Genomic DNA, 18,580 nt, shown 5'->3' on the forward strand with positions numbered 1-18,580 from the left:
GACGGAACCTTTGAAGCCGCCTCTCGCGTGGCCGCAATAGTGGCGGGCAATTTGCGCGCTTACCGGAGGCGCTCGCACTTTGCACCAAAGTGCCGTAATTCCCGGCCTGGTAGTAAGCCTCGCCCGGTACATTTGGAAAGGAAATTCCCTTTGGTACGTACGTACCCCGCAGCCGTGTAAAAGCCGCAAGCGCCCACGTTGAAACCCACACACGAGATATTTACAAAGAAAGACGGTACACGGAGAGTTTAACTAGCTGACGCTAATGCTGCGCTAAAGCTAATGCTAGCGCCGTGCTAACAGGGCCAGTTAAAAAAAAAAAAAAAAATACTGGTAAAAATCACTGAGACACGGCAGTAACACGCTAGCGCAGCGCTAACAGAGCCGGACCGGTAAAATTTACTTCCTCGGCACATATATTCCACCGGTCTCGCTCTTACCTTTTCCGTTTGAGTGCCCCCTTGTGGCCACTACAAAAAAAATGCACAAATTAGCTGCGTCACCGCGTAAGCCTCAGGGTTGAAAGCATGTGAAAAAAGTTGCGTCTTATGGGCCGGAAATTACGATAGAAGTGCCGGTGTTTGTGTAAATAAATACATAAATAAATAAATATGGAGGCATGGTGGCTCAGCTAGTCAAGTGCTGAGGTCCCGGATTCGATCCCAGACCCGCCTGTGTGGAGTTTGCATGTTCTCCCCGTGCCTGCGTGGGTTTTCTCCGGGCACTCCGCTTTCCTGCCACATCCTAAAACATGCAACTTTAATTGGACACTCTAAATTGCCCATAGGTGTGATCGTGAGTGCGACTGTCTCTGTGTGCCCTGCGACTGCCTGGCAACCAGTTCAGGGTGTACCCTTGCCTCCCGCCCGTTGACAGCTGGGGTCGGCTCCAGCACTCCTCGTGACCCTCGTGAGGATAAGCGGCAAAGACATGGATGGATGGATGGATGAATGTATAAATATGTACTCTGGTAAAAGTACTGATTCAACTGTTTTCCTTCACGTTTCCAGTGGAAAGTAATGAAAATAAATGATGCGCCGCAAAGTAATGAAAATAAATGATGCGCCACAAATGAGCATAACGGCAGTGTCGTGGTACCCGATTGGCCCGTTTTGCGAGGCGGCAAAAATTTCCGCCATGTTGCGCCGGCCGTTCCCCTCGTGTCAAGCGAGGCAAGTCGGTGTGTTTTCTGAAAAACTCTGTGCGTGTGTGTTGAAGTAACAGCTGTTTGAAGCTTGATAATTACAGAAACTTCTGTGCTAATCTTCCTTAGCCTGTCTATGGCACTTCGCTTTTTATGTGGACATTGAGCTAGCGGATGTTTGTTAAATGCAACGATTTGGTTTTGCTGTTCAAATATTCAATGTTTACTTGCCTTTTATGTGCCAGTTTTTCGGTAAACGGCAAGCAGCTTGAAGCAAGCACGCCGGGCCTCTTGATTGGAGAACCGCGCAAACGAACCGGGAAAACAGATTAAAGCAGGCCGTGAAAATGTTTAAGTTTTAGTGTCTCAAATATATACAGTATGGTGTCTCCATGCTGTGGACTTTCACTTATTGCAGCATCATCCGGAACGTATATACATTTTGATAAATATTGTGTGCGTGCATGTTTGTGTGCGTGTGCAGCAGGAGGACCTCCAAGGGGGAGGGGGCTGAGGTTCGAGGCGTTCCTCAGGGCTGCCAGCCTCGATAACTAGCGCCGTAAAAATCAATCACCTCCTTTGACAGCCTTACGAGTGGCCCCGCCTTTTTATTTCCTGTCGCTTTCCGTCTGTGGGCCTGCAGACGCTCCGGACGGCGAATGCGCCGAGGGGAGCCCATCGGGTGGGACATCGAAATCAATCGAATAAGCAAACAGTCAACAGCTAATATCACACACGTTATTGTTTTTTTCTTTTTAAAAAAAAAAAAAAAAAAAATCAAAAATAACATAAACATTCACAGGAGAGCGTTGGCCTCACGGTTCTGACGTCCCGGGTTCGATCCCGAACCCGCCTGCGTGGATTTTGCATGTTCTCCCCGTGTCTGCGTGGTTTCCTCCCACATCCCAAAAAACACGCAATATTAATTGGACACTCTAAATTGCCCCAAGGTGTGACTGTGAGTGCGATTGTTTGTCTCGATGTGCCCTGCGATTGGCCGGCGACCGATTCAGGGTGTACCCCGCCTCCTGCTGGGATAGGCTCCGGCACTCCCCGTGACCCTTGTGAGGATAAGCGGCTAAGTAAATGGACGGATGGAGGTACTAACTGGAGGCTCTCAATTGCCACTAGGTGTGACTGTTGTCGGTCTCTATGTGCCCAGCTGGGATAGGCTCCAGCACTCCCCGCCACCCTCGTGTGGATAAGCGGCTATGAAAAGGGATGGATGGATGGATTCACAGGAGATGGAAGAAAAAAAGTCAGCGAGCCCTCGGATTTAATACCTGGTTGACCCTTGACCTTTTGTCAACAAACTCAACCAGGTCTTTCCCGTAGTTACCGATCAGATGTGCCACGACAAGCAGAATGAATTTTTGTACGGTGAAATATGAATTTCCCGCATGTTCAATTTGAGCGTGGCAAGCGTCGCCAAAAGCAGAAAAGCAAGAGAAAGAAAACTTTGCTAACTAGCCAGCAGGCACGTTTTCCTCCCTTCTTGAAGCGACGTTTGGAACCGGGCGTCGTCGAAATACCGCACGCGGTGACTCGGTTCCCCGGTGCGCAGTTTTGGGTCTGCGGTTTCAGAGGTCGCGCACATTTGCGTAAGTAGGGAGCACCTGCTAAAGTGTTTGCGGGTTTAGCAACTTGTACGAGTCGCTTCCAACATGTTCGGGGTCAGCTCTGTGACAACGCCGTTGTTTCAACACGTCCTTTCGCTTTCCTCTCCCTGCTTGTGTGTTTGTGTGTTACGAGGGGTGACTGGATGAGGATGAGGATGAGGATGAGGAGGAGGAGGAGGAGGACGGGGAAGCAGGGGGCGCGGGGGGGGGGGGGGGCACTAAATCTGCAGAGAGGACTTGGCAGCGGCTCCTCTTTTTCCTCCTCTCGCTTCATCGCTTTGGTCCTCCCCAAATCCTATTTCACGGTGCCAAGTACGCGCTCCCTGGGATCTCCTCGGCTCCCATCTCCAGACGCAGGTTTTAAGCCTCTCCTGGCACCCGCAGAGGTGGAGGCATGTGACGCACATTGAACAGCACCCCCACCGAACCCACCACCGCCACCCCCGAATCTCTAAACCTGGCATCCACGCGCTCACCCGCATTTCCGGCCAAAAAGTCCCCCCCCCCCCCCCCCCCCCCGAAGATGTCGCCGCCACGCTCGGTGACGTTTGACACGAGGTCACGCCCGCAGCCCGTTTGCGTGAGCGCTCGAGTTTCGCTTGTAAACCCCCCCACGCACAAACACGCTGATGCGGGTCTGATCCACCAAGTCGAGCGAGATCCCAATCGTCAGTCTCGCGTCGCTGTTGTGGTTTTCATGAATAATCATACGACGCGCCTCATTTGCTTCCCCTAACTCCTGCATTAACGCGCTTCCAATTACACGCGACCCGAGCAATTAATTAAGTGGCAAATTACCTGAAGACACGCTGGGGCCCACCCGGATGTATTTCGGCGCGGCGGCCACAAGATGGCGCCGTTCGACTATGGTTGCCCGACGCGGGCGTTGCAGCGTTGACGCGCCTGTCGCGTCAGTTGTCGTCAAGCGTTTTGCCCATCGCTCTCTTTTGGTGTGAAAGTGAAAATGATATCATATGAGGCCGTCACGCGTGGAATTGGAATGAATATGGATTATTCATCTGAGGTAAAGGTAAAGGATTTTACAGTGGTTCTTCCTCCACTGATTAAAAATCATTTTCAGATTTATGTTCAATATAAAATGTGGTATAAGCACGGTGGTTCAGCTGGTAAAGCGTTGGCCTCACGGTTCTGAGGTCCAGGGTTCAATCCCGGACTCCCCTGTGTGGAGTGTGCACGTTTTTTCCCTGTGCCTGCGTGGGTTTCCTCCTCCCACATCCCCAAAACATGCAACATTAATTGGACACTCTAAATTGCCCGTAGGTGTGATTGTGACTGTTCGTCTCGATGTGCCCTGCGATTGGCTGGCGACCGGTTCAGGGTGTGCCCCGCCTCCTGCCCGTTGACAGCTGGCATAGGGTCCAGCACTCACCCTTGTGAGGATAATCGGCCAAGAAAATGGATGGATGGATATGGTACAATGATGTGATTTTCACCTCTTACTTCTGTACTCTTAAATATGTGATGAAATATCAACATTTTTGTTTCTTTGTCTTTGTACCGCATGTTTTTGAATTAAACTGTCAATCAATTAATTTGAATTTAATCCTAATATGTTATTATTTTGTGTTAATATTAAGAAAAGGAAAAACCGTGCAAGCATAGGGCAGAATATGCAAACTCCACTGGTGAGCAGGAAGCAAGATTTGGCGACCCCTCGAATATGAGGTTTGAACCCCGACCCTCACGACTGCGAGGCAGACCTGCAAACCACTACCCACCATCCTGAGGTTTTATTGGCCAAGTAGGTTAAAAAAAAAAAACTTAAGGAATGGTGGTTTGGACCACTCGAGTACTACAGCGAACTTCAACGTGACACGATGACAGAACGTCCATTTTGGATGTGAACACGCAGGAACCGACAGTCCAGGACTCGGTGGAGAGACGACGTCTCTCGGCTGGTCTGGGATGGTCTTGAGATCCCCCCCCCCCCCCCCCCCCGGAAGAGCTGCAGTGTCCCTGCTAAAGCTACAGCCCCCGTAACTCCACCTCGGATAAACGTTAGAAAATTGTGTACGTATATCTCTTACGAAGTACAGAATAATTATGTGATATTCTTCCTCATTAATATGTAACAATTCAGTTTTTTTTGGGGGGGGGGCATAGGGTTCAGACTTTAGCAGATATATGCCGTTTTCATGCAGTTATGAGGCTCGGTCGCTGAACAGCTCAAAGTTTTATCTCAAGGCGTCGCTTACATTTCTATTTTTAACTGGATCGCAAAATACATACGGAGGCTATTAAGATTCCCCCCCCAAAGTGCTGACAGTGCAGCGCCGAGTCAGCTCGATGCAGCGCAAAGGAGCTTGAAGCGTCTTCCTCGCTTGACACAAACCCGAAGCCGCGTCCGCCATTTGTGACGTTGAGCCTCGGAGTCACTTTTGAGCTATTATTCAGATCGCAGATATCGATCCATCCATCTATATTTTTCCACATACCTGAGGTCGGGTCGCGAGGACCGAGCAGGGACGTCCGGACTTCCCTCTCCCCAGCCGCTTCATCCGGCATTTGCGAGGGGGATCCCGAGGCGTTCCCAAGCAAGCCGAGGGACACGGTCTGGTGTCGTGAGGCGTCCCCGGGACCTCCTCCCGGTGGGACATCACCGGGGAGGCGTCCGGATCAGATGCCCCAGCCACCTCATCCGACTCCTCTCAATGCGGAGGAGCAGCGGCTCCACTCTGAGCCCCACTCGGATGTCCGAGCTTCTCGCCCGTTCTCTAAGGGAGATCCCGGATAATAAAAAAATAAATGCCATACCTAAAAATTGACCTATCGCTCTGCAATAACTGAAAATACAATGACATGAATCCTCATATATTCTGTTGTCAAAGGTGTGCCACAAGCCTCTATGTTAGGTCCACTTTTATTTACAATTTTGGTGCGTAATTTCAGTCAAAATGCTCCGTCTTTCCTTCTGCCAGCTGTGTAAAGACAAACACTGTACTTCACTCAATGCAGTATTGTTATTGTGTGTCAGTTTTGAATATGAATCACGCGCCACGATTACAAAAGATGACATAAAGCACTTAATGCTCACAGCCCCATCTGTGCACGCAGGACGAGTCGCCGTCGTTCTAATGTGCCCCGAGGGCCCGCATACGGAGGTAAACAACGGCAACGCAGTACATTAGTGGGTCACGGTGTGCTGCGCTATGCATTATTGATCACGTCTGCGCTAATTGAAAGCTGCTCCATCTGGAAATGAAATGACTGGCGCAGACGTCCCGCCCGGCCACCTGACTCACCCCGGAAGGTTCCAAGGTTGCGTATGTCCAACGCGTCACGTGACTCGGCGACACAACGTAATGTTGATTAAGCCCACCGGTACATGGAGTTGCATTATTATTATTTTTTTTTACATTTTTTATTCATTTCCCCCTGATTTCAGAGAAGGGTACATGGTGTGATTTAATGTCCTCCATTTCATAATTAGCATCATGCAATGACAACATGGGATGGAGGAAAATTAACAATGCCCTTGAGTGTATACATACGTGGCCTCGCAGTTATGAGGACCCGGGTTCGATTCCGGACCGGCCTGTTTGGAGTTTGCATGTTCCCCCCGTGCCTGCGTGGGTTTTCTCCGTGCACTCCGGTTTTCTCCCACATCCCCCCACCCAAAAAAAAAACATGCAACATTAATTGGACATTCTAAATTGCCCGTAGGTGTGATTGTGACTGTTGTTTGTTGTTGGCAAAAATGTCCGCCATGTAATTTATTCTGCTCGTCGTGGCACGTCTGATAAATTGCCCGTAGGTGGGATTGTGAGCGCCGCTGTTCGTCTCGATGTGCGCTGCGATTGGCTGGCAACCAGTTCAGTGTGTACCCCTGCCTCCTGCCTGTTGACGGCTGGGATAGGCTCCTCTTGAGGATGAGCGGCAAAGAAAATGTACATCCCTGCGACCCTCGTGATTAAAGGCGGCAAAGAAAATGTACATACTGTATGTGGCCAGCACACAAGTGAACAATATTATTGCACATTTTGCGTTATGTAAACCTCAGGGATATGTACGTAGCCCTTTTTCAAACTGCCAATTGCGTCTATTTACAGTCTACATTATTTTATATTTACAGATGTGTTGGATTATGTGCATATATTTATTTTATATGTGCAGTAGTATATATACATATTGTGTATATATATATATATATATATATACATATATATATATATATATATATATATATATACATACTACAGAAACCTCTATGAGGATAAGTAACCCAGAAAATTGATGGATGGATGGATGTACTGTGTATATATAATATATATAATAGGGTTCATGTAACCATGTAAAATGCACTTTTTCCTTTTTTTTTTTTTTTGCTGCGTAGGTTTTTTTTTAACTTCATCCGTGCGCGCGTGTTCGCGTGCATGCGCACACAACGGGCGAGCACCACTGCGCATGCGCGTCCTCGTCAGCTGACGGCTGAAGCTGGTGCGCGTGTGCGTGCGCGCGCGCGGTGCAGAGCGTGGACTCCATCACCGAGAGGCCGCACGGCTGCAGAACCCTCACGCTCGGTACCGACACAAGAAAACGTGCGTGGAGCGCAAGGACCGGTCCGGTGCGGACCGGCGCTTTCCACGAGGTGCCATATTTGTGTCCGTCCGTCCCCCCAAACGACATGTAGCAGCCCGGCAGCGGGAGAGGGAGGACGCGGGGCGATGCCGTGAAAATCGCGACAGCCCACCGAGGAAGATCACGGACGCGGCGGCGGCGACGGCGGCGGCGACGGCGGTGCGAGACGAGCATGGACCCGAGCGGGGCGATCCGAGGAAGGTAGCGGCCGCGGCGGGAGTCCACGGAGACCGCCCGTCGTCGTTTCGGCGCGGACGATGGATTTCAACCGCCTCAGGAACATCATCAGCAGATACGTAAGAGAACCCCACAACACACACACACGCAACCTACGGCCCGTGGACCAGATAGACCCCACGGGACCTTTTGATGAGGCCCACCAAACAACACAGATGATTATTTATTATTATTGTTATTATTATTTTTGAAGCATTCATTGCAGCATCATAAACTTGTGGCAAACATGTCCACCTCAAAGTTCTGTGGTTTCAAACTCGTGTGGGTTTTGTCCTAGTTGTCCAGTTACCTCCATTGAAATCCGAATTGACCACAGGTGTGAAAGCTGCCGTGAGAGAACATCCAGGGAATGTCAAATTTTACCGAATTGTTCTGGAGATTATTTAATAATCTGTATTACTTGAGTTTCATCTGCTTTGATCGTCCTTTTAGTTGCTCTATTATTGCCAGTAGCATAAACGATGAACCGCTGAACTTTCACCGGAAACTGTACAATATTCCCCGCATATTTGCTGTTCCGAATTTGCAAATTTAGACATTCTTGTGTTTTCTGAGTGGAATCTATCCTCCGTTATTAACACAAAAAAGAAAATATCCCCTCACTTTAAGCATTATCCCCATGTGAGACATCATTGCTTTGATTCAAATAGATAAATGGCGTTTATTCTTTATGATTTCACAATTAGTGGATCAGCTGGTAAAGCGTTGGCCTCACAGTTCTGAGGACCCGGGTTCGATCCCGGACCCGCCTGTGTGAAGTTTGCATGTTCTCCCCGTGCCTGCGTGGCTTTTCTCCGGCCACATTAATTGGACACACTAAATTGCCCCTAGGCGTGATTGTGAGTGCAACTGTTGTCTGTCTCCGTGTACCCTTGTGAGGATAAGCGGCTAAGGAAATGGATGGATGGATTTCACAATTAAAAGTGATTTGAGCTCATTTGAATTTTGTCTCAAACTGGTAGCCCTTCGCATTAATCATTAGCTTTCACTCCAAATTACATTTTTCATAGGCATGAATGGATTGTTTATGTGCATGATGACCCCAATGAGGACTACATTGGCGCCTCTGTTTATGAAATTAATCTGTTCCGGAAGTGGTTTTGTAACGGGAAGTTTTCATAAGTAGAAGCGCATTTTACATGTAACTAGCCTAATCCGTTCCAAGGCCCCGACACCCACCCCCACCCCCACCCCCACGCCCCCGTCTCCTCCACCAAAATAACCATTCAAAGTACATAATGTAAAGAATGAAAAATATGATCCTTTACCTTGGCGTTGGACGACTATGCGAAGAGAAGGGGGAGTGGTGAGCAAAAGGCATCTTGGGGGACGGTGGCGGATGCAAACGTTTGACAGCCAAGAGTAAATATATGTACAAACGTACGCATGCACACAACTTAATTCCCCAAAAGTTTCTTGGGGCCCTATGGTGAAAAAACTTGCAAAAAACACAAACAAAAAAGTTTTTCTTTGCCAGTGTGTGTTCGCTTGTGACAGCGCTAGCACAGCACAGTTGAGTGTCCAAGGGAAATAAAAAGCATCATGGGTAATGATTGAAGTCATTCCTAGCCAACGGGATGCCAGGAAGATGCTGTGGCGATAGCCAATGGGAGAGGAGCTCTATCGCCCCACGCAAACCAAGAGACAGGATGTTTACATTTGATGGAATATTTTTTTTTCCTTTTTCCTTCATAACTAGAGACAATGTTTTTACGAGGAGGGCGTTTCAAAACCTGATTTTTTTCGTCACTAGAGACGTTCGGAAATGTATGTAGAAAAAAATGCATGTACGGGTATTGTATCAAGCATTTCAGCGGTGAAACGGTCCGCAATAGGAACAGGCCACACCCACGCGTGCTTGAACGCATCACCGTGTTGTTTAGCTTCATTAGCGTCAGGCTGCTAAAAACAAAGGCCGAATGTTTGCTCCCCCCCCCCCCCTGCCCCCCGCGTGCGGCCCGTTGACGTCTCCGTGAGGAACGTGCTAGCGCAGCCTCACGTGCCGAACATTGCGCGCTGAATGGACAACCGAGTTGGCCGGCACACTTTTGAAGTCGCCAACTCGGGGAAGCCCGCAACACGCACGCAAAACAAACTCCGACGTTCGGCGGCACCAACGTTGGCCGCGCCTGCACCCGCAAGTGACGTCTCAATAAACCCGGAAAAAGACAAATGAACATTTTCTTTCAATTTCTTCCTTTTTACAGTTTTGTGACAATTCATCTAAAAGAGGCGGCACAGTGAATCAGCTGGTAAAGTGTTGGCCTCACAGTTCGGAGGTCCCGGGTTCAATCCCGGACCCGCCTGTGTGAAGTTTGCATGTTCTCCCCGTGCCTGCGTGGCTTTTCTCCGGGCACTCCGATTTCCTCCCGCATCCCAAAAAACGTGCGACATGAATTGGACACTCTAAATTGCCCCTAGGTGTGATTGTGAGTGCGGGGGACACCCTGGACCGGTCGCCAGCCAATCGCAGGGCACATAGAGACCAACAACAGTTGCACTCACAATCACAACTCGTGGCAATTTAGAGTCTCCAGTTAGTACCTCCATCCATCCATTTACTTAGCCGCTTATCCTCACAAGGGTTGCAGCGAGTGCTGGAGCCTATCCCAGCTGTCAAAGGGCAGGAGGCAGGGGACACCCTGAACCGGTCGCCAGCCAATCGCAGGGGACATAGAGACAACAGTTGCACTCACATTCACACCTAGGGGCAATTTAGAGTGCCCAATTCATCTCGCATGTTTTTCGGGATGTGGGAGGAAACCGGAGTGCCCGCAGAAAACCCACGCAGGTACGGGGAGAACATGCAAACTCCACACAGGCAAGGCCGGGATTCGAACCCCGGTCCTCAGAACTGTGGTTCCACCGCTCCAATCAATTGCACCAACCGATCAATAACTCATTTTCCCTTATTTCCTGTGAGAGAAATTGATTGAAGGCTACAAGCGCAAAACACGACGTCAACAGAAGTGTAGCAGAGCTTCCTTGTTGGCGTTGATTCGAGGTGCAGCTGCTCGCCCGGCGCCGGCCCGCGACGCTTGTCAGCCTCGTCAGGCGACCCACAACCTTTGAACCTGACCCGAAAAGTGCCTCAGGTGCTATTCGCTCGTTTCCCCGGCTGCGCCTGCGTCACGACCACAAGTGCGGCGCTGCAGCGAGATGGGGAGAGCGGTTATTGGTTTGGGGGTCATCGAACGCACATCGCCTCATCGGTCGCATCCCGCCTGCGACATTACGCCATCGATGCCCGATGAATCGTGCATTTCATTATGCAGATATTGACGCAGAGGACGCCCGCCGACGTTCAGCGTTGACAACATTTTATCATTTCATTTCCTGCGGCCGCTTCTTTAACGAGGCTGCGCGGAAGCGTCAACGTTCCAGTGGCACAGCGGGCGAGTTGTAAGTCCTAATGGGTGTCAATTTTCCGGCTGGAGAACAAGATGCCGAAATTGGGTTAAACTTTGTCGACGGCGCTACCAAAAACGACGAGTGGACAAATTGGTTCGACCCCGACTGAAGCGTTAAATGTCGGCTTTACAGTTGCCGTGCGGGCGGAATACTTTATCTTGCGGTAAAAATGTCTACCGTGCGGCACGTGGCGGCATCGGTCGTGGGTCTCTTTTACGTCGAGCTCCCACAAAACGCCATCGTCAGAGCCGTAATAAATGATGCAACATTTATTTTTCACACATAACTCAGCTAAGGCAGACTACAGCTGCAACATTTTGCACTTTCACACGGCAAGACCACATAATTAGATCGCGCCAGTGTCAGCTCGTAAAATATTGTCCCAAATTCACGCCTTATTGTTCAGTTTTTTGTTTTTCCCCACATCATCACCTTCCATATATCTGTTGACTACGTGACGACACATACGGGCGGAATATTGCTGGAAAAATGAAACCGTGGCTGAAAATTTGGCGTTGACACGTGTGACAGTGGTTGTAGCAATAACGAGTTGTTAAAAAGAAAAATGGATGATGTGGCACATTGCGTGTAAAGTAGAATACAATTAAATTAGTCTGAGGTCAAATCACGATTGGGCCATCCTAACCCTCACATGGTCCAAAATCAATAAGTATTGATTATTGCAGACCGGTTGTATTGCTTTGCTGTTTTGGTGGTAGTTGCTGGTCTGAAATTCTCAGCCTTTTGCCAAACAAAGTCACACTTTGGAAGCCTCATTGGGTATCCATCCATCCATCCATCATCCATCCATCCATTTTCTTATCCGCTTATCCTCACAAAGGTCTCGGGGAGTGCTGGAGCCTATCCCAGCTGTCACAGGGCAGGAGGGGAGTCACACCCTGAACTGGTCGCCAGCCAATCGCAGGGCACATGGAGACAAACAGCCGCACTCACAATCACACCTAGGGACAATTTAGTGTCCAATTAATGTTGCATGTTTTTGGGATGCGGGAGGAAAGCGGAGTACCCGGAGAAAACCCACGCAGGCACGGGCAGAACATGCTAATTCCACGCAGCCGGGTCCCGGATTGAACCCCGGACCTCAGAACCGTGAGGCCGACGGTTTTCCATCTGATCCACTGTGCCGCCTCATCGGGTATCATCTGATGATATCCAATACAAACGTTGTGATAGCTTTTAAAAAATGTTCACTCGCTCCGTTTTACCTCATCACGTCAACTCCTACCGTCTTATGAACCATGACTCCAAAAATGTATTTTTCCCATCTTAACGATCCCTCTTTCAATTGATCCGGATCAATCCCTCGTGCTCTGATTTGCCTCGTTGCATTAAAACGTGCGCAGCGCCAGGCCCCGCTAGCGATGTTGTCTCTAATGAGATTTATCAGTCAAGTGACCTCCTGCTCATGTTGGCGTGTTAGTGCAAATGCTCCGTGGGTGCCCTTTTTTTCATATGGTAATAATAGAGGCGGCGCGACGCCCGAGTGGGGGGGTGGGGGGGTGGGCCGCCTTTGAAGACGGCACCAGAGGGTCACGATCGGTATTAGAAGGAGGAGGTGGAGGGCTCGGTCCAAATTTAAAGACATAAATAGGGACGGATCGTACAAGGATCTTTTTCGTCCGGAAACGTGATGACTCCCCCCGACTGTATCGCCTTATGTAACGTGACCCGTCGATCAAATGGGTCCGACAAACAAGCGAGAACAGACGTCGACTTTTTTTTTTAATTTAAGACATCTGAAATATAATAACGCAAATATATCATCCAAGTTGTTCAGTGTTGCAGACGCAGACCCGAAAGGGGAGAAAAACAAATCCTGGGCTAGTTTTAGTTATGGTTTTTGTTTGAGCTCAGGCTGCAACGATGAATTAAATAAAATCAATTTCCGGTACATTTGTCAAGGAAATACCATTTGGTACATACGTACGCCGCAGCTGTGTGAAAGCCGCAAGTGCCCACATTGAAACCCGCGTTGAAACACGAGATGTTTACAAAGAAAGATGGTACACAGGAAGAGTTTAACACGAGCTAACGCTAGTGGTAACGCTAGCGCCGTGCTAAACCTAGTGCTAACGCTAGTGTGGGGCTAGCGCTAATGCTAACAGGGCCTGTTAAAACAAAACTTACCGGTAAATATAAGATCATATCTGAGACACGCCAGTAACACAGCAGCAACACGCTAGCACTAACAGGGCCGGTAAAAGTCACTTCCTTGGCACATATATTCCACCATCCCATTCTCATTGTTACCTTTTCTGCTCGAGTGACCCTTGCAGGCAATGAGAAAAAAATGCACAATTAGCCGCATCGCCGCATAAACCGCAGGGCTGAAAGCGTTTGGAAAAAAGTCACGGCTTGTAGGCCGGAAATTACGGTAGATTAAAATTGCGGGGATTATTTTTCCACACAAACTAATACTACTGCACTAGTACTAGCTGTGTCGGGAAAAAAAGTGGACATGATTGGACCGAGCCGAGAGGAAAAAGTCAATCATTGACAAGGTCTGTGTAAAGTTTGGGATTATTTCACAGTTACAAAAAAGATAAAGTATCATATTTTCCTCACTATAATGCGCACCTTCAATGAATGGCCTTTTTTAAACTTTTTTTTTTTCATATACAAGGCGCTCTGCATTATAAGGCGCATAGAATAGATGCTACAGTAGAGACTGGGGTTATGTTATGGATCCATTAGATGGAGCTGCGCTAAAGGCTCCATATTGATCCATATACAAGACGCACCGGATTATAAGGCGCACCGTCGGCTTTTGAGAAAATTAAAGGCTTTTACGTGCGCCTTATAGTGCGGAAAATACGGTACAACCTCAACAACGTCTCTACAATCGTTTCTATGCTAACTGAATTTTGATCGTCCCATTCCAAGCAGCTAAAAGAATTGGTTGCGGATTGTGGTCACGAAGTGCTTTGTTCCGTAAAGTGGGACAGCGTTTAGCATGCTAGCGAGAAGACCTCGCATTGCTCGTTTTGCGGGTTTCCTCTGTGAATTCTCATCTTTCTTGCGAGGAATAAACATGAAAGAGAAAGAACTCGCGTAGAAAATATCAACACACAGAGATGATAAATGTTTTCATCGTTTGCAAGCACGTTAGCGCGTCAGAGGACCGAGAACCACCGTGGGTCGTGAAATGTGTCCTCCTCTGATCTGGTGGGTGGCAGACAGCTGAAGAACCTGAGAACGGTTCCTCGCACCATCACAGCTCCTCGACCCCCACCCCCCCCCCCCCCTTCGACTGCGCTGGAAAGATAAAAGTGACACATTGGCGTTTCGGCGAGTTCTATTTCTGTTCTTAGCCCTCGCCCTCATCTGATAGACGCTGTCCTGGCATTTGAGAATGACTCCTCGCCGAGTCCCGGCAGGTTGTTAGCGCGTCGGCTGAGTCGAATTGGGATGAAAGGAGGAAGAGGGTCATGGACGCCGCGGATTATGGTGGTGGTTTAAAGCGGGTGGGGGGGGGGGGGAGTGCTGCCAAATGAAAGAGTTACATCACAGTTGGAGTCGAGCACGGGATGAAGCAACAGCATTTACATTTTCATGTTTTTTTTTTTTTTAAATCCTGTGAAGCCACAGGATGTTTGCATCATAAAACGGTTGAGAGCGAGGTTACGGCTGTGGGGACACGTCAACGTAATGTGCTTTAATTGGACTTTCATAACGAGATATTTAAATGTAGTTAACTGAAAAAGAAAAAAAAAAATTCTCTCTCCACACTTTGGGTTACAATTGATCTTTATAGACATTGAAGAATTTAAGGTGGAGGCGGGACAGCATCAGGGGTCCGCGCTGAGCCCCTTCCTGTTTGGGGTAGTAAGGTTAGACTGGAATCCCCTCGGAGCATAATGTTCGCAGAAGATATTCTGATCTGCGGTGGAAGCTGGGAGCAGGCGTAGGAACAATTAGAAAGATGGAGGCACGCACTGGAAAGGAGAGGAATGAAAATTAGCCGAAGTAAAATTGAATATATGTGCGGGAATGAGAAAGGGTGAAGGGGGAAGAGTGAGGCTCCAGGGAGAAGAGATGGCGAGGGTGGACGACTTCAAATACTTGGGGTGAACAATCCAGAGCAAAGGAGAGTGCGGTAAGGAAGTGAAGAAACGGGTCCAAACGGGGTGGAACAGTTGGCGGAAGGTGTCTGGTGTGTTATGTGACAGAAGAGTCTCCGCTAGGATGAACGGCAAAGTTTATAAAACAGTGGTGAGGCCGGCCGGCCATGACGGACGGATTAGAGATGGTGGCGCTGAAGAAACAACAGGAAGTAGAATTGGAGGTGGCAGAAACGAAGATGTTGAGGTTCTCGCTCGGTGCGAGCAGGTTGGACAGGATTAGAAATGAGCTCATTAGAGGGAAGGCCAAAATTGGATGTTTTGGAGACGTGGTTCGAGAGACCAGACTTCGATGGTTTGGACGTATCCAGAGGCGAGAGAGTCTGAGGATGGAGCTGCCAGGCAAAAGAGGGGGAGGAAGAGGAAGACCAAAGAGAAGGTTGATGGATGTTGTGAGGGAAGACATGAGGACAGTGGGTGTTAAAGAGGAAGATTCTCCCACGTCACCAAAACACCCGTGTCAGGTTCATCGAATTCTCTTTGACCAGTTCGGGGTGGACCCCGCCTCTCTCATCTGGGATGGGCTCGAGCCCCCTTGTATTTCCAATGTGGCTACGCGCTATAGAAAACAGATGACTAGATAAGGAGACGACGTTGGCCCAGCCTTTGTCTGCTTAAACATGAGGAGAAAAAAAGAGCTGCTTTAACAGGGTATGCCAGCTCAACACGGCGCACGTCCCTACGACGCAGCGTGTCGGCGACGCGGAGGTCGGACGAATCACGACCATTTAATCAGAGCACTTAATGGTCTGTTACTTTTTATCGCGTCTCTACAGGGAGCTGAAGTGCGGGAACTGATTCGGGTGGGAGGTCGCTCGCATTGGCGCCACCCGAGATCGTCTGACTCAAAGTGCGAGGATAAAGATGTGGATAAAGATAAAAGGGTTTTACGGTGAAGGCAATCCCGCGTCGCTGGAATTAAAGCGCCCCTTCGCCGTTGTGTTGGAGCTAATCAAGAGAAGGCGTTCCGTGTCGGCCGCCGACCGGCCGGGTCGCTTTGTGTGATGAGGCAGAGGGAGGAACGGAACCGGGGACCGGAGGTTGATTGGGGTCAGCAAGGATTCATGATCAGATGAATGCAAATTATGATGTGATCTCTTCCGCTGCACAGCCAGGACCGCAAAGTTCTCAATGCGATGGAAAAGAAGGATGGAACGTTGCGGATTTGAGGAGATGCCGGTAAAATGCCTCTTGGGAATATAGTGGAACCTTTGAGGTCCAGGTTTGTCTGTTCCTGCTGGCTTTATCCTGTTCTGGCTTTAACTCGGCTGTCTTTGGGCGAGAGGCAGGATACGCCCGTCAGTAGCAAGCAACTTAGAAAGACCAGCATTCACGTTCTCTCCTACTGCGGGCAATAAGCTAACTACAGTGAACCGAAATGCACATTTTGCAAGCTGCGAAGAAGCCAGAGGAGCTGGGGTAGAACCACGCAAACACCAGCAATACGTGAAAATTGACACATGGAGGCCGAAGCTGAGATTTGAGACCTGAACCTCAGAGCGGCAAGGCAAGACTTTTGTCATGGGCCGCCAGCCATGTCGTGGTATATCTGCCCCATGTCTAACTTTCAGTCCGAGCTCTGTTCTTGTGACTGGCGCAGATCTAACGCCGCACTTGGCGTGACTAGCACGCTTAGACCCGGTTGCAGTTGCATTTAAAATGGGACACCCCTGCTGGTGCGGTCATTCACGCAACTGACGTCAATCCTGTCAGTAGAAGCGGCTTCTTTTATTTCCTTTAAAACCTTTACCTGTGAACGAGACCACAGCCATCCGTGCGTGACCGGAGCAAACTCCGTTAGCGGTTACGCTGATTGTATTGGCTCGCTTCAGTGTATGACAGCCTTGCGTTCCCTCGTCTCTTTTGCACTCTTTTTCTGTCTGTCTGGGTCATGTTGCGCCCACCCCTCCCAATATTTTGATGGGGTCTCGAGCCATCCGACACTGTTGGCAGCTCGTCTATTTTCGTCCCCTCCGCCTACCCGGCGCCCGTTGATCGCGCTGTATAACTTCAAAATGTGCACCTCACAGCTCCGTTTCTGTTTCCTGTGAAGCTCGTTCGTTTAGAGAGCAAGTGCAAGCTTTTTAGTGTTTTGTTTTTTTCCCCTCCTTTTTTGATGCTAATGCTAATGTTTGATTCAAAGCTGTGCGTGGCCAAATCTATCAACGACAGGACTGACAAGAAGAGTGCGAAAATGCCGCGCAAAACTACCTGGCACGTGTGGCTGAGTCGTGAGCGCTCATTAGAATAACGAAGTGCCAGAAGTTCCAGAAGTTTCCAACGCATGACGCACCGACAATGCACGTTGGGGCCGTGTCAGCCGGCCGGCTCTGCCGACGGATTGTTTTCACCGGGGCCAAAATGTTCGGCACCCGGGCCAGTGCGGCCGTCGACCGAGGACGTGCTGCGCTCCCCTCCCACGATGCACTCTGCTAACCCACGGAGAGAGCCAAAAGTTGACCCAAACCAGCTGTTTATTCATTTTTTTCACACCATATAGTTACAACTTGATCCTGAATGAGCAGCGCGATTGAACCAATTTTCTTTTGTCTCCCTCCACCAGTGTGCGGGGGAGGAGAACTGGGTCGACAGTCGGACGGTCTACATCGGCCATAAACAACCTCCTCCGGGGGCTGAGGCCTACATCCCTCAGCGTTACCCCGACAACCGCATCGTCTCCTCAAAGGTCAGTAGACCACACCCGTGATTTATAACTGCCGAGGGAACATTTCTTCTTCTATTGGGAGCCATTTTTTCCTTTCAAAGGCCAGACTAAAGTTCGAAACAAATTAACCACAATTATAGCTAATAATCAATTGTGAGTTCAATGGTGTAGGGCGGGGGTGCCCAATGTGTGGATTGCGATCTACCGGCCTATTCCCGGCCTACAGAGTGCATCTGGTTGTAAGCCTCGGTACACAGCAAGAGTTTAACGCTAGCGCCGCGCTAGCGTTAAACTCTTTCTGTGTACCAAAGCTTATAACTAGGTGCGCTAACGCTAGCACCACATTAACGCTAGCGCCGTACAAATGCTAGTCGCGCTAACGCATAAACCGCAGGGTTGAAAGCGTGTGAAAAAAGTTTTACGGTAGAGAAAAAAAGACGTCAAACTATCATCCATCTTGTCGCTTGATTCAGGTGTGCCCAATTTGTCAATCACGCGCGTCGATTGCCTTTCGGTTCAACCAATCCTGGCCTCTTCTAATGTGTCCCCGCGCATTCTAGCAAGATGGCTTCCAAGTTACCGTCTGTCTATTCCTTTCTCCACCCAAGCCCCCCCAATTAGACAAAGCAATGGCCTGACTAAATGAAGCTCCTCCCCTCAGTTCAACATAGTTGCTTGGCACTTGAGATGGCACCAGATAGCGCCAAAGCACGGATTTTATATTAGACATGGCTGTGGCCTGAGCACAACAAACATGATTTTC

At 49.3% G+C, this 18,580-nt stretch overlaps 1 protein-coding gene across 3 annotated transcripts in view; it reads left to right on the plus strand.

Annotated features, from left to right (window-relative positions):
- Positions 1-7,172: 7,172 nt before the first annotated feature.
- The window catches only part of LOC133512296 (phospholipid-transporting ATPase IH-like), a 38,778-nt gene continuing 27,370 nt past the window's right edge, over positions 7,173-18,580 (plus strand). For all 3 annotated transcript variants that reach the window (XM_061841789.1, XM_061841790.1, XM_061841791.1), the window contains exons 1-2: positions 7,173-7,658; positions 17,716-17,838. In XM_061841789.1, the coding sequence (XP_061697773.1) occupies positions 7,620-7,658; positions 17,716-17,838 (162 nt within the window). In that variant the 5' untranslated portion in view covers positions 7,173-7,619. The remainder of the gene's footprint in view (positions 7,659-17,715; positions 17,839-18,580) is intronic.

The sequence above is a fragment of the Syngnathoides biaculeatus genome, chromosome 14 (assembly GCF_019802595.1).
Source record: "Syngnathoides biaculeatus isolate LvHL_M chromosome 14, ASM1980259v1, whole genome shotgun sequence".
In the NCBI taxonomy this organism is placed as follows: Eukaryota; Metazoa; Chordata; class Actinopteri; order Syngnathiformes; family Syngnathidae; genus Syngnathoides; species Syngnathoides biaculeatus.